Below are 23,437 nucleotides of genomic sequence, written 5' to 3'. Positions count from 1 at the left end.
CTTCCTGTAGACTTACTCTAATGACACCAGTTCCACAGTTGCTCTCAGGTGTAGTAAACTGACAGGAAATAGCAAATACTGCATTAGGATAGTAGCAAGTGAGAAAGAGGCTGGCCTCTGCAGAGGACTAGGTATGGCTCTCACTGCCTTTTGGCTAATAGGGATGGCAAAACAAGCTCTGGGGTTGCTGGGTTATTTGGTTGTCATGGATACATGCTGTGGATTCTGCTGATACACATGCTCAGTAAAATGAGATTTACTGAGTAGATAAATACACTGCTGCAGCACGTCAGTCAAGTCTCACAGTGTGACAGTAAATGATCTAACCTCTGTATATTTGTATTGTGGGAGCAATGGCATCATTTCTGCTGATGATGGGAGTGACATGTCAAACTTTCACTTTTTAAAATCCTGTTTTGTGCCCTCATTTGAAGAGTTTCAGGGTTATTTTTCTTAATGACGTCTTTCTGAACGTTGATCGTTGTTCAGTCACCACTAGTGACTCATATTTCAAATGAGAGATGATCCCAGTTGCTAAAAATGTTGCTTTACTCATCTCCCTCACTTATTGCTGGAGTGTGCTGGGATTATAAGCAGCCCAACACATGCTCATTCCCAACTGGTCAAATACAGCAGTCTGGTCAGTAGCCTAAGCTTCAAACCATGATGCTCTATCCATGTCTGGTTAAACTTTCAAAATAAAGCTTGATGGACATTTACATATTATGACATAATGGACACATGCCTTTTGGATTGTTATTAACATCGTCAAACTGTTTGGTTAGGTTCAGGCAGAAAAGCTACTCTGTTAAGTTTGGGAAAGGATAATACCGTCAGTTAAAATGAATACATTCAGCAGGTCAGGTCTCTTACATAATTTAGTTTATGTGAGTTACCTTACCTATGTGACATACTTTTGTATAAACTTTAAAATAAACTTTTCTCAGTCTTTGCAGTATTGCAAGAAAGGGGCACTTCATAAAGTGACTATAGACTCTCTGACCAGGCTGCTGTATTTGACGCGTGTGGAGTGACAGCTGACTGATGCAGCTTAAAAGGATCTTTCTCGCAGACACTACCCGGGGCTTAACAGTTTTTCTGCCTCCATGCCGGTTATAGCAATGGCTAGAGGCATTATGTTTTCAGGTTGTACGTATATACACCTTATCCCATCCCATCCCATGTATCAACGTGATTCCACCTGGAATCAAGGATGAACTGATTAGAATTTGGTAGTCAAAGGTCAGAAGAACTGTGACTTATTGCACCCCATTCTTGTGAACTTGATTTGTCAGGAACACATTGAAAGAATTTCTTAAAATGTTTTTGCACAAATGCCCAGTTGGTATCAAGGACAAAGTGATTAGATTTTGGTGTTCAAAATGCAAAGTTCTGACAAAACACATTTTTGGCCATTTTTCAACAATTCATATGAAAATAACAACAAAGGTTTTCAGAAATGTCTTCTTCCTTTTCAAAAGCTAGTGCCTATGTTACCAACAATGCAACTTAGCCACTGTGAGAGATCTAAAAGTCAATTAATCAAATGACATGCAGCTTCCACAAGAGGCAGTACGTTTGCACATATTGAGTACTAGTACCCTCCAAGACCTATGAAAACACGTATGTAAAACTGGCGGGGTTACGCTTTAAGCCCGGTCATACTTTTTGTTAAATATGTAAAACGTTAAAAATTGTCTCAGTTGTCTACTCCTGTGATGAAGAGGTTTTGGTGTCTTTGCAGCTTGGTGCACAACGTTTGAGACAAGATAATGCTGTTGTAATTATCTGTCACTAAAATCAGTCATGAGACCAATAATTTCGAGATATCGTCTTATTGTACATTTGGATTGGTCGAAAGGGATAGCCAATAAAAACAGCACATGACCAGTTTTCTTCTTCTCTCTGAGAAAAAGACAGAGTCAGAGCTTTGCTGCCATCCTGTGGATCACTGATTTCTGTTATGAAGGAACCTATAATAATGGAGGGATCTCAAAGGAAATGTGTGTGTGTGTGTGTGTGTGTGTGTGTGTGTGTGTGTGTGTGTGTGTGTGTGTGTGTGTGTGTGTGAACAAAACAGTGCTGTGTGGTATCTGGCTGACTTTCTTTATTTCTCAGATAAGCGACGCTCAGTTAATGTGTTAATGGACTCATAACAGTTGGGTGAAATGTGAGATGGCTTTAAAGAGATTGATGTAACGTACAATGTTACATATAACTGAAACTCAATATATGGCATTCTGACTGTTGGTTGGACTTTGCCAGGTCAGTTGCTAAAGTTAATTAGCTAGCTAGTTTGGATAAACATGGGAAATACAACTGCTAATCCTCTGTTTGCTTTTCTGTGAGATGGTGATAAAGGGGCATTAAGGAAAAATGAGAGGAAACACCAAAAATAAAATACTCTGTAATCATTAATTTGTCTCCTTGTGAATGAATGGCTGCTGACACTTAAGTACATGTAGAAGTATTCATTTGTTGTCACCCCACAGTGTTAATGTGATTTATTTGCAAAAAATCTGAGAAATTCTAGAAGACATGAGTTCATAAAAGTGCTGATGAATGTGGATAGTCAACAGTTTAAGAACAACGTTTCTCAATGCACAGCTGCAAGTTCTTTTGGGGTTTCTACAATCCATTATATTATCAAATAGGGGTGTGAACGAGATCTCTTTCCAATGAAAATGTGATGATATTTCTCATCAAGGTGAAAAGCTATCTCATGATATCTTGACTTAAATCATTTGTGTAGCAGCATTTTGCATACCTGCTAGAAACAAGTGCTGGAGCCATGACAATAATGGAAGACATCAGCGTTTCATTGCAGCTCATACGCACATTTTATTGGCAAAGTGGTCTCAAACCTCTACAAAGAGGGCATACCTTTCTATCCCTGCTTCCTCCTTTCCAAGTGAACATGTATTTTCAACTGCAGGAGACATAGTTAGGGCCCAAAGGTCTCTACTGCTGCCAGAAAACGTTGCCATGCTTATTTTCTTGAAAAAGAACATGACCATATCTTAGGCAGGGCAGGTAGTTGTAGACAGCTGTCAGCTCTGTATCATGCTTGAAGAGAAATTTGGTTTGCAATATTGACAGAGAACTACATTGATTATGATCACTTCAAAAATAAGACAAAGAAAAATGTAAAGTTATTTATTTTTGTTATTTATAGAGTTTTTATTTTTTACTTTCAATTTGTGGAAAGGAGTTCAGTTAGAAGCGCCCATGTAGTTCATGCATAGTTATCAGGTCTGAAAAGAGAAATCATACAGGAGAGAAGCTGAGATGAGTTTACAGTGCTTACATATTGTTTGTGTCTTTTACTACATATGATAATTCATACTCAGTCACAAGAAATCTTTGAAAGTTAGGGGCAAGGCAGAAATCCAACACTGACTGCCTGTGACCTTCACTATCTCAGTTGGCAATGCTTTAAAAGCATGATATTACTGCACGGTCTCAGAAACACTTTGTGACACTGACACTGGTGGCAGCATCTTCAAATTTAACCAACTCTGTCATGCCAAGGGAAAGTCAAATATTACCAACATCCAGGAACAAAGCAAACTTTTCTGGGCCCAAGATCAGCTAAGAAGTGGAAAAGTATGCTGTGCTCTGACAAGTCCACATTTCAAATCATTTTTGGAAACCATGGACATCATGTCCTTTGGGCAAAAGAGGAAAAAGACCATTCAGAGTGTTACCAGTGAAAAGTTCAAAGGCCAGCATCTGTGAACATATGTGGGAGTGTTAGTGCCCATGGCATGAGGACAGGCACATCTGTGAAGGCACCGTTAATGCTGGGAGGTAAAATGAGATTATACAACAACATATGCCACCAGATGACATCTTATTCTGGGATGTCCTGCTTATTCCAGCAAGACAATGTGAAGTCACATTCTGCATGTGTTACAGAAGCCTGGCTTTGTATTGAGAGAGTGAAGCAAGTAGACTGGCTGCAGTTCACTAATGATTCCTATTAAAAATATGTGGTGAATTATGAAGCACAAAATAGAATAAATAATTTGATAACAATATCTATCAATTCATGAAAAAACATATTCTTTTTAAAGCACAATAAATACATAATAATTCCAATATTCTTTGTTATATGATAATATATATTACACCTTTAAAGGTAAACTGTAATATAGTAAATATGATATTTATATGACAAAACTTAAGGAAGCTAGTAAAAAATCTGTATAAAATGTATGGTAAAAATAGGAATAGGCATGATAATGTAAAGGAAATAGAACTGAAACGAAAGTAAACATAATCGAAATATTAAAATAAAACATGTTTGTAATGGATGTAAAAGGTGACCAGTCAATGTTGTATAATAATAACACAAGTAAATTGTAAAATTGCAAAATACTTGTTGGGTACAGTGTGTTTGCTGGGCTGGCTAGCATCAAGTTTGATTTACCCAAAGTGGGCAATTCAACCGGGTGGACACATAGTTTTTACAGGCTCACATTAGCCCTTTTCACACATGCACAGTAACTCTGGATTTACCCAGAGCTGTATGTGTGAACACAAATGTCTGCATTATTTACCCCAGACTTTACCCTGACTGCCCCTTAGCACTAAGTCTGCTGTGTGAATAGAGCAGACAGCTGTTCAGAGTGAATTCACAGTGATTAAGTGGGAGTGTCGACAATGTCTAATCCTCCGTGTTACTGGTGATTTAATTAGCTGTAACATATACTCAAACATACACCAGAGCATGGAAATATGGCATTAAAACTCAGCAAAACATCTGCTCAGAATATATCCCCGCTCAGTCTCCCGTGCTTCCATATGGGCCGTTCACGCTGCAGCTGGACACAGATCAGAAGTGTTGCAGCTTTGTCAGTGCAGTGGTGTGTTTGTGTAAGGTGTGTAGCTGCTTCATACTCTTCTCTACTTGCTTGTATATTATTTTCCATTCTTTCGTTGATATTGCATCTTAATACATGTAATGTAAAACAGTTGTCATTAAGGAGAAGTCTGTAGTCTACCCAGGCGCTGCCCCTTTAAACCATACAGAGTATTTCCAACATGTCTGATGTGGACAGTTTCCTGTTGTGTGCTGCATATGTGAACATGCAAATGTGGACAATATCCTGATCTGATTCTCTAGATATTGTCCAGCATTCATATGTGCAAGAGGAGATACATTTGTGCATGCTTTTTCCATACTGTTCCATACAACAGAAATGTACTTCTTAGGGGGTCTAGAATATTTTTTCCTAGCTAAATTTTCAGTGTCACTTGAAATAATATCAGAAGAACAGCTCCACACCTATACACTTCCATCTTATTCTCAGCTTTCAGACAACAATATCTTTTTACTAGATGGCCTCCCAGCAGATACAAATGGTGCTACCAATTCTACTTCTTCAAGGATAGAGAGCCAGACATGGGTTTTGTCTCGATCATGATAAAGGTCAGCAATTCCTGTTTAATTTATAATATAGATTTTGTAATTCATGTTTTCTTTTACAAAAACCATAAATGTCTTATCAATCAAGATATTTCCCAGGTCAGAGTAAATGTATGAATGCAGCAAATGGCACTCAACCCGAAACACACACATACACACACACACAAACGTTTCCCTTGAGATGTGTCCATTATTCCGCATGGCCTCCACTGTACCCCTCCCTCTGTCCCTCATATCCCGACACCCCACCCCCTCCTCACCCTACTAGGGGTTGCTATGGCCCTGCCTCAACTACTCTGGTATCCAGGATACGGTGACACACTCTGGATCCTGATTGGCTGCCAGCTATGCAAGGGTGGGCACACACAAAAAAGGAAGGGAAGGAAGAGGAGAGAAGAAAAAAAAGGAAAAGAGGGTGATCCTGGTAGTTAAATGGATGGCTGAGGCAGCACAGCTCCAGGCAGAGTAGCGAGCACCATTTTAGCAGGAGCTCTTCACAAAGCGAAAAGGTGGGCAGAGACGGAGGGAGAGGAGAGGAAGAAAACAAGTCAGAGGGAGAACAAATGGCTGGCTGGGTTGAGATGGAGAGTGAACGCATGTAAGCTACGCTGAGAGAAGATCAAGCCGGAAAAAAGGGGACAGAACGATAGAAAGAAGAGGAAGGAAAAGACGAGAAGGCATGAGCAAGAAACGAAGAGATGCAGCATCCTGTCGTCCGTCTTCTATCCTGACATCCTGACTGAGAGAGAGACAAAAGGAACCAAAGGAAAAGAAAGACTGAACTGCTGGAAAATAAAAATCAAAACGAAAGGGGAGGTGCCTGCTCCTCAAAGAGGAAAAAGGGAGTAAAGGAGGACGGGGGGGGGGGAGAGATGCTCAGCACGTAATACAAAAAATAGCTTCACAGAGCGCAGATTCTCACACACGCGGACACAGATAGGCACCCAGCCTCCATCGGCAGGCCGGGGCAACGGTGGGCATCGGCAAAGTGGCAGGAGAAGCAGAGGAGGCGTCCGCTGGAGCCGAGCGGAGGAGGAAAGCAGCACTAGAGGACGCAGACGGAGCTAATCGAGGCAGGGGACGAGGTGACGCGGTGTGGTGTGGGGGCTCAGCACTGAGGGAAAGGCGACGGGGGAGGGGCAGTGGTGCTGAGGAGGAGGAAGAGGAGGAGGCCAGGGGACTGATGGCTCGGGGCAGCGGCTCGGGGAGGTGGAGCAGGCAGAGGATGGGATTCTTCACCGCCATGCTACGCTGCAACCTCCCCCCAGAGACTCAGAAGGTGGTGGTGTTCCTCATCATGATGCTGCTCATCATCATCAATGTGGTGCTCATGTTCCTGCTGGCCTTCCAGTAGAGCACACTCCAACCACCACTCTCTTTCTCACACACACAAAAAACACACATGCACGTACACACACACAGACACACACACATGCCTCTAAATGGAGGAAAAGACCCGAACACCTGAAACGCAGAAGCAACAAGGAGCAGAGGAGGACTGGCCTGTTGGTGAGAGGGACTGCTGGGATTGATGGGTGTCCAACATGGCAGCAGCAGAACACAGGTACAACCAGGAGGAGAGGGAAGATCATTTATTGTGAGAATGGATGATGTGGGTGCATTTGTGCCATCACTGTCATGTAAACAAGAGGAATTTGTTGGGTGGGTTCATTGGGACTGTAGGAGAACATCCTATACCTCTAGCTATGATCTAGCCAGGCTTTGAGATTTCTGTGTCTGTGATATCAGTCTTCACCCCAGTACAACATAGGTGATGGAATTCAGATTGTGGATAAAGCTTATGCTATTCTATAACTGTCGACAAATTCCATAAAAATGATCCAAACCAACAGTGTGTTATTCTGTCTCTCGGTACTTTCTGACCTCGCTGTCTGTCACTCTCAGCTGCCAGCCCATTGGTTCCAACTGAAGACGTGATTTTTTTTAACAACATGTCACAAATATCATTAATTCATTTCCAAAATCTCTTCCTGAAAGCAGTAGCCTGTGTTACTGTGGATAATCCACAAAACACACTGTTCTTTCAAATGGAGTACCTCTTCGGTAGGAAGTAGTTCGAGATTGTTTTTTTGGTTTCTGGTTTTGATGAACCAGCCCTTTAAAAGCAACAGTAGTATAACAAGTACTTCCAGGTGATGTAACACCCTCTGCTGTGACCCTGTTACTGCTCCTCAGCTCTTAGATAACCATTGTCGATTGTGTTCCTAGCATACAACTTGCTAGTCTCAACAGAACTGAATAGACAGGCTTCATTTATATTTGCCCATTTTATTATTGAATTGGCGCCACATATTGTAATAGATTTTTTTTTATGTTTCAGTGATGTGCCTAAACAGCCAACCAAGTGTTTGGAGTGGAGAGAACATTAGCTGCTGTTGCCACATTGCTAAATAAGCCTGCTGTATTGTAGTTTGTCCACATAAACAGAGTTGACCTCTCAGGACACAGTATGTGTAGGGAGACTAGAACTGAAGGCAAGACTGCTCACTGTTGCACTAACCTGCATGTGGTAATAAAGAGATGAGATTATTGACATTTTCTCACATACGTCTATTTTTTGCCTCTTTTTTCAAACAGATACATATCTTAAATAAGAACGATAAAGAATTTTCACATAGCCAAAGATATACAACAACCAGAAATGAATGTATCATCAGCGTGTCTGCATCAGAAATAGGAACACTGAGAAAGTGTTGTGAAGAAATTCATCCTCGTACATTTCAGTAAAAAAAGCTTATCAGTTTCCTCATAAAACAGAACAGTAGAGGAAATAGAAGTAATAACTGAATAGAACACGTTTGAGAGCACTAGAGTAGTGACTATGACATGACTTGTTGTACTGATGGGATTAGTGCTGTGTAAATGGACATCATACTGAATTTACCGTGTAAGCAATCGTAGCAGTTTGATTTCATTGTCTGTGTACTAGCTATTATCTAAACACCAGCTTTTATAGTTATTATTATTTTGTAAGTTTGTCACAAATGCAAATTTCTCTTTGTCATGAGGACTTTTAAAAATGTGTTTATTTGTTATACTTTTAAATGTGGGGTTAGTAAGACTGTAGAAACCAGCAAAAGCAAGCTGAATTTGAAAGAATACAACATAAAAATCCCACCTGCTCCCTTCAGAGCCACTCCTCCGAAACACATGACAAAGCACTGCCTGACTGCACTGCCTGACAATTACTCTGGCTTATGGGCTGATGTTAACATAAGCTGCTGAATAAGGCTGTAGCTACCGCCCCAGCACTGTTCAGCTCAGGGTCTGTGTGCTTTATGCTAACGTTAGCTGCTACAGGAGTGTGTTGCTGGGGTTGTGGCTCTTTTACTGGGCTCAGGGACTCTCTGCCTTGTGGTACTCAGTTAGCTGCTGAGCGTCAGTCTGTCACTGCAGCTCACTTGTTCTTTGGGTCGGGGGCTGTGTGCTTAGTGCTACTGAGTTAGCAAGTGTTTTAAGAGCAGCACAATGTTGTCATGACTAACCATGTTAGTGTGTTTTATTTGCGGACCCACTACTGCTGTAACAAAAATAATTTCCCTGTCTGGGATCATTAAAGTAATTCTATCTATCTATCTATCTATCTATCTATCTATCTATCTATCTATCTGTCTGTCTATCTATCTATCTATCTAACCATACCCAACTACTCATGTTTCACATATAAGTAAACACCTAATTATCATTATTATCAACCCTATCATAATGAATATACACAATGAACATGGTTATGGTTATTACTCAACTTGTCAAGCTGATATGTTAGCATTGGGAGATTGGGGCTTCACTTTCTCTGCCATTCCTGTGCTACTAGCTCGCTAACAGCTTTGGCAAAACAACCCACCTAGTCCTGTGGAAGACTCACAAGACTCAAACGCAATTAATGCAAAGGGCAGAGTGCACACAGACAGTATGTAAGTAGACAGCTTGTAGCTAAAATGAGTGGCACTGGCATCAGCTGGCTGCTGGCACCTCAAGTTGAATAATAAAAATACATTTAAAAAAAATCTTATATATAATTTACAACACTTAGTGTAGTCCTTCAGCACATCATCTTCTAACCACCACAGGATGGTGCCTGTCACACAAGCTGCTAGAAGGAGCATACACTGTCATGGGCTATGACTTGTTTGTTAAAATCTTGACATTGATTTAAGGACAGTGACATGACTGGATAGCTAGTCGTAATGTTTAACATCCAGACATATTATATTTAATGACTGTCAACCATACACAATGTTATTGACTTTGAATCTTTCTAACATGACGTTAGCTTTTTTTTAGCTGTTATTTTGCTGTAGGACTGTCATTATGTTCAGTTTAGATTTGTTTTTCAGGCAAGAAAATCACCATTAAATTCTCATTATGTGGTCAGTTTATGCAAGTTCCTTTTTCGGAAAGTGTTTTAGACGTTGGAGATGCTGCTGTTGCAGCAGCGACAAGAGACAGAATCAAGATTATGCAGAGTAAATCAGGCATCGAGGTGAAAAACATCAGTCCCCCTATTCATTATGAGTGTGGGTATTGCACTGCTGTACTTGACATGAGCCAGCACTCAGTCTTGCTGGTCAACAGCAGTGGTGTCAAAGACGTTAACATCAGATTTATGAAAAAACACGAGAAATTGTAGCTATAAGATGTACTACGGATAGACATCATTGGCCGGGCCAATCAGTGGCATCAGTGTGTTTTGTGTCTGATTGTCGATAATTCAGTGTGTCCTACAACAATATCTGATTAAGTTATTTATACTAACCCCTGCTATCGAGAATTGATTTAATGTTGTTGTCGTCTTGTCATGTCCATGCTGCTATTTTGAGCCTTTATTGGCTAAGTCTCACTTGTTAAAGAGATTTCAGTAGCCCATCAACACTGAATAATCTGAATCAACAACATAACTAGTAACTAAAGTTGTCAAATCTGTTTATCTGAATGGTAGTGTAAACTAGAGGAAAATGGAAATACCTCCAAATTGTGCTTAAGTACAATACCTCAGTAAATGAACTTTCAGTGGTTATTCTAAATTTCTATCATTTTTTTCTTTCGGTTTCAAAAACGCTTATCAGTCTGCTTGATTACTAATATCTGGTATCAGTATTCGCCCTGAAAAAAAGGATATCGGTTATACAATACTTACAATGGTTTTCATGTTTTCTTACTGGTGCTGGTTGACCTGACATATTCAGTGTTGAACAGAGACTGTCATTGGCCAAACAAAGACAGATGCACAAACATTCAGAGGACTGCCAAATTGCTCTAATTTTCTATTTAACTGTTGGTTCCTCAAACATGCAGCCAGGAGACTGCACCAGCAGGGGAGAACTGACCACATATTGTGAATCTTAATGGTTAGTTTCTCATCTGAAAAACATATTCAAACTTTAATAAAGTCACATATTTGATATTCTTGAGGCAAAATTCCAGCTGCTTCTGGACTTGCTCTGCCACATTATAATGCTGTGAAGTGATGGATCAGATCACTTTTAGCTCGATAAAAATAAAACATTTATTTTGCTCTAATGTTGCTGCTGTATCTGTTACTGTTGCTTCTGCTTAGCAATGTGTACAATAATCAAAGTGCTTTGAATAGTACATTCGTCTCAAAATTCTGCACTTATAGAGTCTTGCTAGTGCGGTCAGCTAAATTTGATTTGTACTGAACCGCCACCTAGAAGTGAATAACATTACATTTGACAGCAGTGTTGCTGATTAATGTCTATAGATACCACTCAAAATTGATGTTAATTGAATCAAGCATTGAAGAGATGTGACAAATACAATAAAAATAGAACCCTCCATGAGACATGGAATGATTTGCAAAATGTTAGGATCGTTAGGAAGAAGAAATAGAAAAACAAGTGTATGAAAAAGGAGCGTGTGATTGAAGTAACAGTGGCAGTAAACTGTATTCACACCACGATGGTCAAATTTAGCAATACATCCACAGTCCATGTGCTGAACCTTCGGGGGAGATCCATGTGGATCCTGGATCAACTGCATTGATTCACACTCAACAGGAAGCTGCTGCAGAAGAGTGGTAAATTTAGTCAGCTTTTCAGTAGAAATCCAGCTAAGCTAGCGGAGGTTAGATGCCCCGGACTATGTGCTGAGACCCTATTTGTACTGTTGCTGAAGTTTGGTGCTGTTCTGAGCATTATTTGTGGCTTTTTGGTGGCGGTTTATATTTGGATCCATTTACTGCGGTGTATTGTTGTCGTGCGGTCGTTTCTGAGGTTGATAAAACTCCATAACTTAGTGGTCTGCTAACTTGATCTCTCGAGAGGGAGTCTTACACGGTTTCACGGTGTGTTAGACCATGGATTAAATTTACACCGGAATATCCCTTTAATGACAGATGCTGGTCCATTTGGTGTTATGGTTCCCATAAAGACGAGCTGGTTTAAGCTCATACAGACTGGCAAAACCTTTTCAACTGATCAAACCTAAAAAGTGAATGTTAGAACTTATAATAGATGTCTGACATGTGACATGTTCATGGTATGTATTTTGTGTCTGTAGGAAAGTGTGGGCCATCAAAATATGATTAGTAAATGGTATCCCATGATTGTGTTTCTGTGATAAGCATAAATCACTTATTGAAGCTTTAAATATAAATGGAATTTATACGCTTTCCAGTCTCAGGACTGCTATTATACAAACTGTTGTGTGTAAAAAGAAGCATATTGCTTAGGTTTACCACTCTCACTAATATAAATAATTTTAATGCAGAACTTCTGATAAAAAGTTGTGAATGTCACTGGTGAGGAGGTGGAGGCTAAAGAAACGGAGATACCGCACTAAATGGGTGACATCATGGATACTACAGCGACAGGCTCGAGGTGCTTTTCCTTTCTTTTCCGTTTCTCTTTGTTTGAAGTGATTTGCTAAGCTGAACAGCCAATCAGAGTGATTTCTGTCATCAATGCGCCCCACTGCCGATTCTACAAGCTGACTAGTGCCAATAATGTGGGACACACTGCAACAACTAGCTCCACAGGCACTCACCAGCGGCTTAACCCCCTCAGCCATGATTTAACATGGCTAAGATATGAAATAAACCTGCTGTTCCCAATGCCTGGTAATAATCCCTTTAAATGAAGCAGAATCCCCTTGAGAGCCCACCTCGTTGGTTGTACTGCCTTTGTCTTTGAACAGTGAGCAGATCAACCCTTCTGATGTTTCCCTCTCAGATTGTTTTACATTTGAAGCACACATTACATTAAAAAACAGTATTTTATTATATTTCAAGTACACAAGTGTTTGTGTGCCCCAGGAAAAGGCATATGTCTGAGCCACGAGCCCCTCGGAGCCAGATGAAACTGGCTCAGCTGCTTATATTAGAATCAGGGGGGAAAGTGACGACGCAGTGTGACTGTGTGTGTGTGTTTGTGCACGTATGTGTGTGTGTGTGTGTGTGTGTGTTTGTGCACGTATGTGTGTGAGAGAGCCATTGCTTTTGCCATTGACCCTTTGACCAGCACTGTGACCACTGTCATGATGCTTGACCTGTTTACAACAAGCTGACTGTATCTCTTTACTATCATAACACTTCTTAATAAGAGGATATTGTGGTGTCGTGTATAGTCAACGAGAAACCTGGAGAGAAAGGCAATATGATGTAGGTGTGTTGCTTAGCAACAGCCACATCGTCTGTTTTCCTCATCGCCATGATGGATCAGTGGAGCTAAGAAATATAAAATGTACTGTCTTTCCCAACCCTGGTGAGGTAGTCTGAAGGAGACGAAGCGATGGTGGGCTGACGTGGTCAAGCAGGATATGTGTTACCTCTGCAGGAACGAGAGGCAGAGCAGCATAATGGATGGTCTCTGTGGAGCCTGGGGCCGTGTTGACGCAGTGAAACTGGTGGTGTGTTCAGGGTGGTGTGAAATATGACCACTGCAGTGTCTTCAACAATAACACTGGCTCCATCTCCTTCTAGTATCACTTGGTTTCTGCCTCCGCCTTCTCTGTCTCTCACACTTCCTATACCCCCCATCAGTGTCTTTGTGGGCCAGCACTGACTGGTAAGCAGTACTGAGACTTGTACATTCTAGTCTTTGGCGTATTGGGTTTTTGTTTGTTTTTTTGTACCAGCAGTGCTCACATGCTGCCAGTCCTCTATTCTGCACTCTCAATATCATGCTAGTGAGGAGTGATATGCCCTATGTCTGATTTAGCTTACTTCCAACTTAGCTCCTCCTTGATTACTAATTCTGCACTCAGACTTCAGCAGCAGTCACCGTCTGCTCACCACTGCCCTGCAGGGTAGCCTGTATCAAAGCTGAATGATGAAGTTGGAAGGCACATCATTACTTTTTAGTATTTTGTGACAAAAAAGCCTTTTTTGTGTTTGTTAAAGGACATTATTTAAAGGAGCAGATCAGCCAAATATTTAGTCATCACCTACTCACTCCCATACTGGTGGAAAGTCTGGTGAAGTTACATAATCCAGTTTTTTTCTGGAGCTTCACAACTAAACAGCATTGCTCCCAAACAACTGAAGTAGCTGGGAACCAGTTTTAAAGTAAGCGAAACAACAAAAACACACATTAATTGGCTTCATACAGCTCATCAGGCGTAGTCCAAGTCTCTGCTAGTCCTGTGATCCCAAACTGATTTGGAAAGATGTTATTTACACCCTTTTTAAGATGAAATCTTACTGTGGCTGCTAAACTTTAGCATACACACCCTCTGATGTGGTGCAAAAGCTTTACCATGCGTCATTGTTTTAAATCTGAATGTACAGAGACTTTATAGAGGATTGCACTCAAATTTAGATTATGTTTTTTTAGCATTGTAAAACAAGTCCCCAGCTACTTCAGCTGTTTAGGAGAATTCTGAAATGCTGTTTGCTGTGTAGCTCCAGAAATGTTTTGTGGACTATGAAACTATGAACCTGACTTTCCATTATTTTGGGGGAAACATCCTTTTATTGTCAAATACAATAGATTTTTATCCCCAGCTTGATCTTGAAAAAAGAACCTGTGCAGCAGTTAGCCTAATCACAGTCTTTGGCTTTGGAGCAGTCTGTCCTTCCACTAGGCCTGGGTGATAAACCTAAAATTAACTATACTGAAATTTAGGACGATAACCGACGTCATTTTGCCCATGTCGGTATATTCAGTGTCATAGGCATAACATCCACTAGGGACAGGGGGACATGTCCCCCCCACTTTTATTTAATCCAGCGGAACGCAGTAGCTCTGATACTCAAACATTAGGTCCACTTGATTAATATATACTTATGGAATTAGATTTGTGCCAAAAGAAACAAACAAAACTTCTTAAATGTCCAACAAAAACAGGAATTTGAGAGAACATAAAACTCATTTCAAAAATAAAACTTAAGAACTTGCAATCAAATAATTTGTCAAATAGTGTAAAATATTGGTCTTTTACTCTTCTAATAATGCATTATTTTGTTTACGGTTCCCTCTGCTGGTCTCTCTCCACTCAGACTTTTGCGCTGACTCTCAGCTTTGCGGTCTCTCTGCAGCTCTTTCTCGTTTACGCTCTCTGACTTTTTGTTTGCAGTTTTGGTACCAACCTCTCGGATGGGCGGGCCTTTTCAGCAGAGCGTCCCCATTGGCTAATTAGTTGTTGACTGACACAGCTCAGTACCTATGTGTAGGTAGCTAGCGCGCTAAATGACCCCGGCTTTAAAACGGAGAGAAGAAGAGATGACGAGGACGACAACGACACTGAAGAACAATATATGTATGTCATAACTACTTACATTTCACTTGTTTTTCTTGTTGTGGGTTGTTACTGTTGGTCTTCATTGTCGTCGTCATCTTCTTCTTCTCTCCGTTTTAAAGCCGGGGTCATTTAGCGCGCTAGCTACCCACACATAGGTACTGAGCTGTGTCAGTCAACAACTAATTAGCCAATGGGGACGCTCTGCTGAAAAGGCCCGCCCACCCGAGAGGTTTGTGCCAAAACTGCAAACAAAAAGTCAGAGAGCGCAAACGAGACAGAGCTGCAGAGAGACCGCAAAGCTGAGAGTCAGCGCAAAAGTCTGAGCGGAGAGAAACCAGCAGAGGGAACTGTAAACAAAATAATGCATTATTAGAAGAGTAAAAGACCAATATTTTACACTATTTGACAAATTATTTGATTGCAAGTTCTAAGTTTTATTTTTGAAATGAGTTTTATGTTCTCTCAAATTCCTGTTTTTGTTGGACATTTAAGAAGTTTTGTTTGTTTCTTTTGGCACAAATCTAATTCCATACTTTAGTGCTTCCTCTATTTTATATGAATATTAATATGCAGAAATCTAAAACAAAAAAAAGGTCAAATGTAAACTGTGCCAAAAGACTGTTGCGACAAGTTAAGGTAACACATCCAACCTCTTCCACCACCTGCAGTACAACCACATGATTCAATTAGAAGAAATAAAAAAAGCGAGAAGCGATCAGGACCAACTAAAAGTGTTAGAATTTGTTTATAAGAGACTGTATTTTTAATACTTTGTGTTTGAAGGAAATTTAAGTTATTTTATACTTTTAAACTTGTTCAGTTGTTGTCATTTCAAGTAATCTGTGCTTTTCAGCTCTTCAATCGTGTGGCTCATCAGTTGTTCTTAACTACTAAATAAATAATATAAATCTTAACTACAGTGTAGTTCTACAGTCCTTCAAAGTGGAGGGGTCAATACTTATCGTTCATTTATCGTTATCGAGGTGAGTTGCTCAATATATTGTGATATTGATTTGAGGCCATATCGCCCAGCCCTACCTTCTACTATTTAGTGCTGTATTGTATACTGTTATCATGGGACTGCTTTTTTGGCCCTGGTTGTTTGTAAAAGTGGAACTTATAGAAATGTACCTACTCCACTGCACTTCTATGTTTGGCTCTATAAAGAGTAATCTGCTAAATGCCTCTGCTGTGTTACCTCTGCAGCTGATCAGTGATGGCAGTGTGGTGTATGCTGAGGCCCTCTGGGACCATGTCACCATGGACGACCAGGAGCTAGGCTTCAAGGCCGGTGATGTCATCGAAGTAGTGGATGCCACTAACAAGGAGTGGTGGTGGGGCCGCATCATGGACAGCGAGGGCTGGTTCCCTGCCAGCTTTGTACGGGTGAGAACGACTCTGTCCAGGCTGCTAGATGAGACAGATATTACCAGCCATACAGCTTTTAATTACACTGTTTGATTCATGTCTGCAGCTGCTGTAGCACTGGCAGAATAAATCATATGAAGGCTCCTCACCTTATCCCCTGTAATCTACAAAATTAGAGCTGTTATAAGGGCTGTTTTTCTTTGTGAATTGTCCTTAAGAGATAGCTCATTGCAAGCACTGTGCTCTTGTGCAAGGTATAAGTAAAAAAAAACTAGAGAGAGATGTCTTGACGTTTCAACGTCTTCTGTGCTTGTTCCTCTCATCAAAGCACCAGTACAATTGTCCTCCAGAAGCTATTTTAGAATTGGAACTATAGTTCAGATTCAGGTGATTTTTGTGAGAAGAGAAAGGCATTCAGAATTGATTGTTAGATTAAAAAATAGCTTTCTTCCTCCTGGCTTTCTTAATTACCTGTGTCCTCCTCAGTTGCGTGTGAACCAGGATGAGCCCATGGAGGAGTATCTGGCCCACCTAGAGGAGACTCAGACTGGAGAAGAGGACCGGGCAGGTCTGGGTTTGTTACTGGGACCAGGTTTGCCCTGCAAAGAGCAGATGAGGACCAACGTCATCAATGAGATCATGAGCACGGAGAGAGACTACATCAAGCACCTGAAAGACATCTGCGAGGTCTGCATGGGATTGTGTGAAGACAGTACTTTAAAACATGTCAAGACTAAGAGCTCACTGGTGAAACTAAAATGAATATACATTCTAGTAGGACTGCTCGATTATGGCAAAAATCATAATCACGATTATTTTGATTCATATTGTAATCACGATTATTAAAGACAATTCTTCATTGATTTGAGAACAAGCACTTATTGAACCAATAAATAAGAGAAAAATATATCAATAAACTGAATTAAATAATATGTAAAAATAAATTATTAAAACTATCCCTGTGCGACTCGACCATAGGTCCGTTGTGGTGGCAAAATATAATGCTGTTGACACATTCATCATAAAGGGCAGGCAGCGCAATTCTGCTGATATGGTGACGTGATGGTAACACACACATAGTGTGTCCTTAATTGAGGACTGTGTGGCGGTGGCAGGAGTTGAGGAGCTTTTCATTTTTTGAGTTATGACTTTAATGATTAAATAAATTGGTGGTGTTCCCTTGAGGTGCAGACTCAGTGGCGTGACATATCTTGCACAATATCTTCGTTTGATCCTAGTCAGACTCCTCGAAACTGAAGTGTTTCCACAACACAGAATTCGCTTTACCTTTCTTCCCGACCAAAGGCTGCATTTCTGCCATCTTCTGCCGTCTTCTTCTACACATTTTTTCCAACACGCACTGGCAATACACACCGGCGTGGCTGAAAGCGAAGTTTTTCGGGCGGAGTGGAGTGCACAGGTGGAGATGGAAGGGTTCGCTGCATTTACCTCACAAGACACGGCGTGCGGCAGAATTATCGTTTTATTACGATTATCTTGTTTTCATGATCGAGGGAAGCCAAAATCGAAATTGAAAGTGAAATTCAATTAATCGCCCAGCCCTACATTCTAGTTAACTTTATTTGATGTTATGAGGAGATGGAGGTTAATTTACACAATAAAATCAGAGAATCATTTTGACTGCGGTCCTATCTCTGATGGAAGTCTGAGGCAATGTAAAAGAAGATAGACTGGTCAGAATGCCATGCTGTTGGGAGCCCCATTTTGCATTATTACTTACAAAGATGTCAGTGACTGTGTTAGGCTACGTCCACACCAATACATTTTCAATTTAAAACTATCTCTGTCCCCACAAGCGTTTTAGTACATATCAGAAATAATCCCTGTGTGATCCCAGGAGTCACTGAGCAGGACCAAGTCAGCAGGAGCCAGAGATATTACCTGGACCCCTCCTGCTTCAAGTGTGCCCATCTCCCCTAGAGAGTAGAGGAGTGGGTCAGTTGCAAGACTGAGTAGCATTGGGGACAGGGGTCACCTTCTTTGACCCCCTTCCCAAACTTGCCAGTCTTGCCTGCACCCTTCAAAGACCTCTATTATATGAATTTAGGAACCATATCAAAAGTCCAGGTCAGAGATTTGCTTTAACACTTGATAAGGTCCTCAAATAGCATCAGGTGCTCCAGGCATCCCAGAGATTAGATAAACCTCTCTGTCTTTAGTGCACATAATGTGCTTTGGCTACGACACTCAAGAGGAGTTTTAGGATTGCCAGATCTGATGATAGTGATTAATAGCCATTAATAAATCATCTATATTACATACAGCAGAAGTCGTCAGAAGTCATCTCTGTGTTCATCGCTGTGTACTTTTACACCTGGGAATCATCACACTTGTTACTGGGCAGGGTCAGGACCCCTACAGGCCAAATTGGTGTTCTAAGTACTTTTTCTCGCTTTTAAATTGCAAGATAGGGTCGTGTTTGATAATTTTGTTCATTTGTCAGAGAATTATGCATGAGTTTCCATTTTTAAAAACTAGACATATGTATTGACTGTCATCTATAAGTGAAAACAATTTGAAGGGGATTCTGTGCAGCGAATGTTTGAAGTGTATTTATAATTTTTTTGTTTCCTTTAGGGTTATATCAAACAGTGCCGCAAGAGAACAGACATGTTCACTGAAGAGCAGCTTCGCACCATCTTTGGCAACATTGAGGAGATCTACCGATTCCAGAGGAAGTTCCTGAAAGGCCTGGAAAAGAAGTTCAACAAGGAGGAGCCGCACCTCAGCGAGATCGGCTGCTGCTTCCTCGAACACGTAAGCTGAGTGACAAAAGTCAATCAAAACAGCTTGCAGAAAAGACTTTCTGTGGTAGTGTTTCAAAATTATGCTGAGATATCACTGTTTGTAAAGAATGGCATGCAAATGTTAATTTAAACAGTTCTTGCTCAACATCAGAAGTCTGTTTTTAATTGTTTTTAGAACCCGCAAACCAATATTTATTTAGTTTGTGAACAGTTTCCTCTCACTAAATGTGAGTGCATGCTTTTGACCCTGGGGTCAACATTCTAGCCAAATCATTGTCTTGCCTCTAACCCTTTGTCATGCTGTCTTTTCTGTGTAGCAAACAGATTTCCAGATCTATTCTGAGTATTGCAACAACCACCCGAACGCTTGCGTCCAGCTCTCTAAACTCATGAAGGTCAACAAATACGTGTTCTTCTTCGAGGCCTGCCGACTGCTCCAGAAGATGATTGACATTTCCTTGGATGGCTTCCTGCTCACACCAGTTCAAAAGATCTGCAAGTACCCACTTCAGCTGGCTGAGCTGCTCAAATACACCAACCCACAGCACAGGTGACTCTCTCATGTGTCATACAGGGAAGCATTTCAAGGTTCATTCATTTATCATTTTACAACACGAGGATCGCAACATGAGTTTGAGTCCCTTTATGTTACATCACAGAAACAACAAAAACCAAACAGTTATTTTAAAGAGGAGCGGAGTGCTGAGGATGGCTTGAGGAGTCTCACAGTCTGAGGAATGAAGCTGCTCTGTTGGCTGCTGGTATGGCAGGGAATACATCTTTTGCCAGTTGGCAACAGCGTGAACTTTCAGGAGATCCATCAGTGTATTTATGTGCTGATGTTGAAAGTAACCATCACCTTTATTCTTTCCTCCAGAGATAGGCCAGCTCTCACTGGTCAAGAAGGACAGATGCAGTTGATACATATCCATATTTCTGAGCTTAAAAGTTATTTATATTGTGAAAAAAAAACTAACCCCGTGGTGTGACCACTTTACACATCAGTGTTTCCCACACACACATGGACTTTACATGTCCAGGTATATTTGACAAGCAATTTTACAATTTTTACTTTTATTTTATTATCAGTCCGAGATAACGGCAGCATCCATGATCAATTAACTACTGGACAATCTGCAACTGCAATAAGTCAGGCTTTGGATACACACGATAGTTATTGGGATACGTTCATTGTCAGCGTTGGTCTTTTCATGGCATTTCTTGACTATAACAGTGGCGGTTCTAGACCAGTTTTAATAGGGGGGCCAGGTTGGGGGCGGCTTTTTTTGTAAGGGGGCACATACAACCTGGAAAAAAGGACAAATTCAGACAAAGCAGACTCCCTGTCAGGGGGCCACAGGGGGGTCCAGACTCAGAGTTACGGGGGCACTGGCCCCTGTTGGCCCCCCCCCCCCCCCCCTAGAACCGCCCCTGGACTATAATAAAACAATTAGACCATCACCAGACCCATCTTTTAAGTTTTAGCTGCACACAACAACTCCATGTCATTCTCTGATCTTAAGGGACTACAAAGATGTGGAGGCTGCCTTAAACGCCATGAAGAACGTGGCCAGGCTCATCAATGAGAGGAAACGGCGCCTTGAGAATATTGACAAGATTGCCCAGTGGCAGAGCTGCATAGAGGACTGGGAGGTGTGTCAGAAAGCATCTCTGTGCTGAAATAGACTCTCTCTTAATGTTATTTAATGCCACTTTAACAAGGCTCAGCAGCACCTAACAGCTCTGTGTGTGTGTGTGTGTGTGTGTGTGTGTGTGTGTGTTGATCCACGCAGGGTGAAGACATCCTCAGCAGGAGCTCAGATCTCATCTTTTCGGGGGAGTTGACGAAGCTGTCCCAGCCTCAGGCCAAGAGTCAACAGAGAATGTTTTTCCTCTTTGATCATCAGATGGTGTACTGCAAAAAGGTGCCTTATGATTGTACACTGTATTTAACACTCTTTTATATTCTACCATCCTAAAAGCATAGCAAAAGTGAACTTGTTCAATCCAATTCATTCAAGCCGCATCCAATATGAAATAGAATATAATAAATCCACTATGTTCACATTTCATTGTCAAATGCATCGCATTGTAACTTCTAATAGATAGCAGCGACATAAGCAGACCTGATCTTTTTCATCAAAGTCCATGCATTATTCCCCGAAGAAATGTATGAAACTGTCAAAATGGCCCTTCTCAATGTTAAAGAAAGTGAGAAAAAAATCCTGTATCCGTTATCCAGATCTGCAAAGATTTTATGGAGTCTCTTCTGGGCAGAGACCCATCCTCCATCCAAGTTTTATGGAAAGCTATTCAGCCTAACAACAAATAAACAATCAGGCACAGATTATGATATAACCTTCTTGGCGTAGGTAATTAAACACTCTACTGTTGTCTGCGTCCACTTAAAGTGTGGTCCTGTAAAACTGTAATGGTCTAATAAAAGAAGAATAGTGGCAGTTTCCAAGTGGTTCCCTAAATGTCTTAGTTTAAATATCAGAACTTAAATTGCATGTAGTGCAAAAGTTCCTTTTATCAAGATACTTGGACGCCTTAATGGCACTGCAGCTGAAACATGTCCATTGTTACATGTGCTCAGGTTATAAAAAAAACAAAAACATACTTGTGTATGACAGTACTATGGCAGTACACTTCAGTATGGGGCATGAAATAAAATAGAGTCCCTGGTCTTCTCTACAAAGCTGAAGTGCAGTCACTAATATTTATAATTCACTTACAAAACTGAGCACTGATTGAAGTTTTACCTTTACATATCTCTTTTTTATCTTGTGAAAAATTGTCTAAGTTGTTGCATTGAAGCTCACAATGATCTGCACTCTGCTGTGTGTGAATTCCTGAACAAACAAAACAATAATACTCAGTTATTCACTAAATCAGTTTTCTGACTTTTCTGATTCTGAGTCACTGTAATGATTGATTGAAATTACTGACTGGCCTAATGTTGCAGCACCAGTAGGCAGTCAGATGTTAAATAGGGGAATAAGCCATCTACGTCAAACAGCTGTCACCTGCAAAACATTGTGTTTGGCGTCTTTATCACTGCAGGACCTCCTGCGCCGGGACATGCTGTACTACAAGGGTCGGGTGGACATGGACCACATGGAGGTGATAGATGTGGAGGATGGCAAGGAAAAGGACTTCAACATCAGCGTGAAGAATGCCCTGAAGCTGCGGTCAGAGGCTGGTGATGAAGTCCACCTCCTATGTGCCAAGAAGCCGGAGCATAAACAACGCTGGCTCCAGGCCTTCGCTGACGAGAGGATTCAGGTCCAGCATGACCAGGAGACAGGTCAGATCCATGCACAGTTCAACATTCATAAACAAGGTTGCACTTTTAGTTAATGATCTTTTACAAAATCAAAATCAAACTCGGCCTTTGGTTAGCTGACTTTGCCACAATAACCCCTCATAACAGTTTCAGTGTGTGGAGGTTAACCTTTTCATGCATGGGGTCCACTACAGTGCACAGCTATTGGGAAGACATTTTAAGTTTTAGGAGACATCTAAAAGTACAATGTCCAGAGCATCTGATGGGGCCCCTCAAAGCCTTTAAAATGGTTGACGGAAGGGGAGAGGCACCAAGTACTTGGAAATAACTGTTAAATTATCTCATTCTCAGAAAGCCAGACAGATAAAAAGGATATGTTTTTACTAAGTGAAATGTTAGAAATACTTTCATCCAGATTTGAATAGTACTTTTCTTGTACATGTTTTTGTCAGTAAAAATACATTTGCCACAACTTGCTGCCTCACATTGTAAGTTTTATCTAAAATTACAACATGATTAACATCTGAATAGTTTAATTAAACAGCCATATCAAAAAGTCTACCATTTAGTTTCAAAATAGGTGGATTTCATCTAAATAAAGGCCCAATAGGCCTTATATATAATGTTATACCATTAATGCTTGGTGTCCATTGTATTGGACATTTACACCTTCTTCGTAAATTTTTTGAGAGTAAATACATTTTTTGGAATAATTTTGACTTAGAAGTTAAAACAAAGATTGATTACTTTGTGGTTTAATCATTTGTGCATGAAAGGGTTAAATCAACCCTTCAACCCCCTCACTGCCAGTAGTAGTCGTCGATGGTGTTAATGTAAACAGAAGCCACTGGACATTTTCAA

General features: G+C 40.8%; 1 protein-coding gene across 11 annotated transcripts in view; it reads left to right on the top strand.

Moving 5' to 3' along the window:
• The window catches only part of arhgef4 (Rho guanine nucleotide exchange factor (GEF) 4), a 149,583-nt gene that overhangs the window by 121,108 nt on the left and 5,038 nt on the right, over positions 1–23,437 (top strand). For 10 of the 11 annotated variants that reach the window (XM_030397619.1, XM_030397618.1, XM_030397621.1 and 7 more), the window contains 7 exons: positions 16,358–16,537; positions 17,006–17,206; positions 19,118–19,297; positions 19,605–19,837; positions 20,811–20,940; positions 21,081–21,212; positions 22,354–22,597. In XM_030397619.1, the coding sequence (XP_030253479.1) occupies positions 16,358–16,537; positions 17,006–17,206; positions 19,118–19,297; positions 19,605–19,837; positions 20,811–20,940; positions 21,081–21,212; positions 22,354–22,597 (1,300 nt within the window). Of the gene's footprint in view, positions 1–5,782; positions 6,996–16,357; positions 16,538–17,005; positions 17,207–19,117; positions 19,298–19,604; positions 19,838–20,810; positions 20,941–21,080; positions 21,213–22,353; positions 22,598–23,437 lie in introns of those variants that run through there. The other variant, XM_030397624.1, reaches the window with a different exon arrangement.

This window comes from Sparus aurata, chromosome 19, assembly GCF_900880675.1.
Source record: "Sparus aurata chromosome 19, fSpaAur1.1, whole genome shotgun sequence".
Classification (NCBI taxonomy): Eukaryota; Metazoa; Chordata; class Actinopteri; order Spariformes; family Sparidae; genus Sparus; species Sparus aurata.
This window is presented reverse-complemented; position numbering and strand designations above follow the sequence as displayed.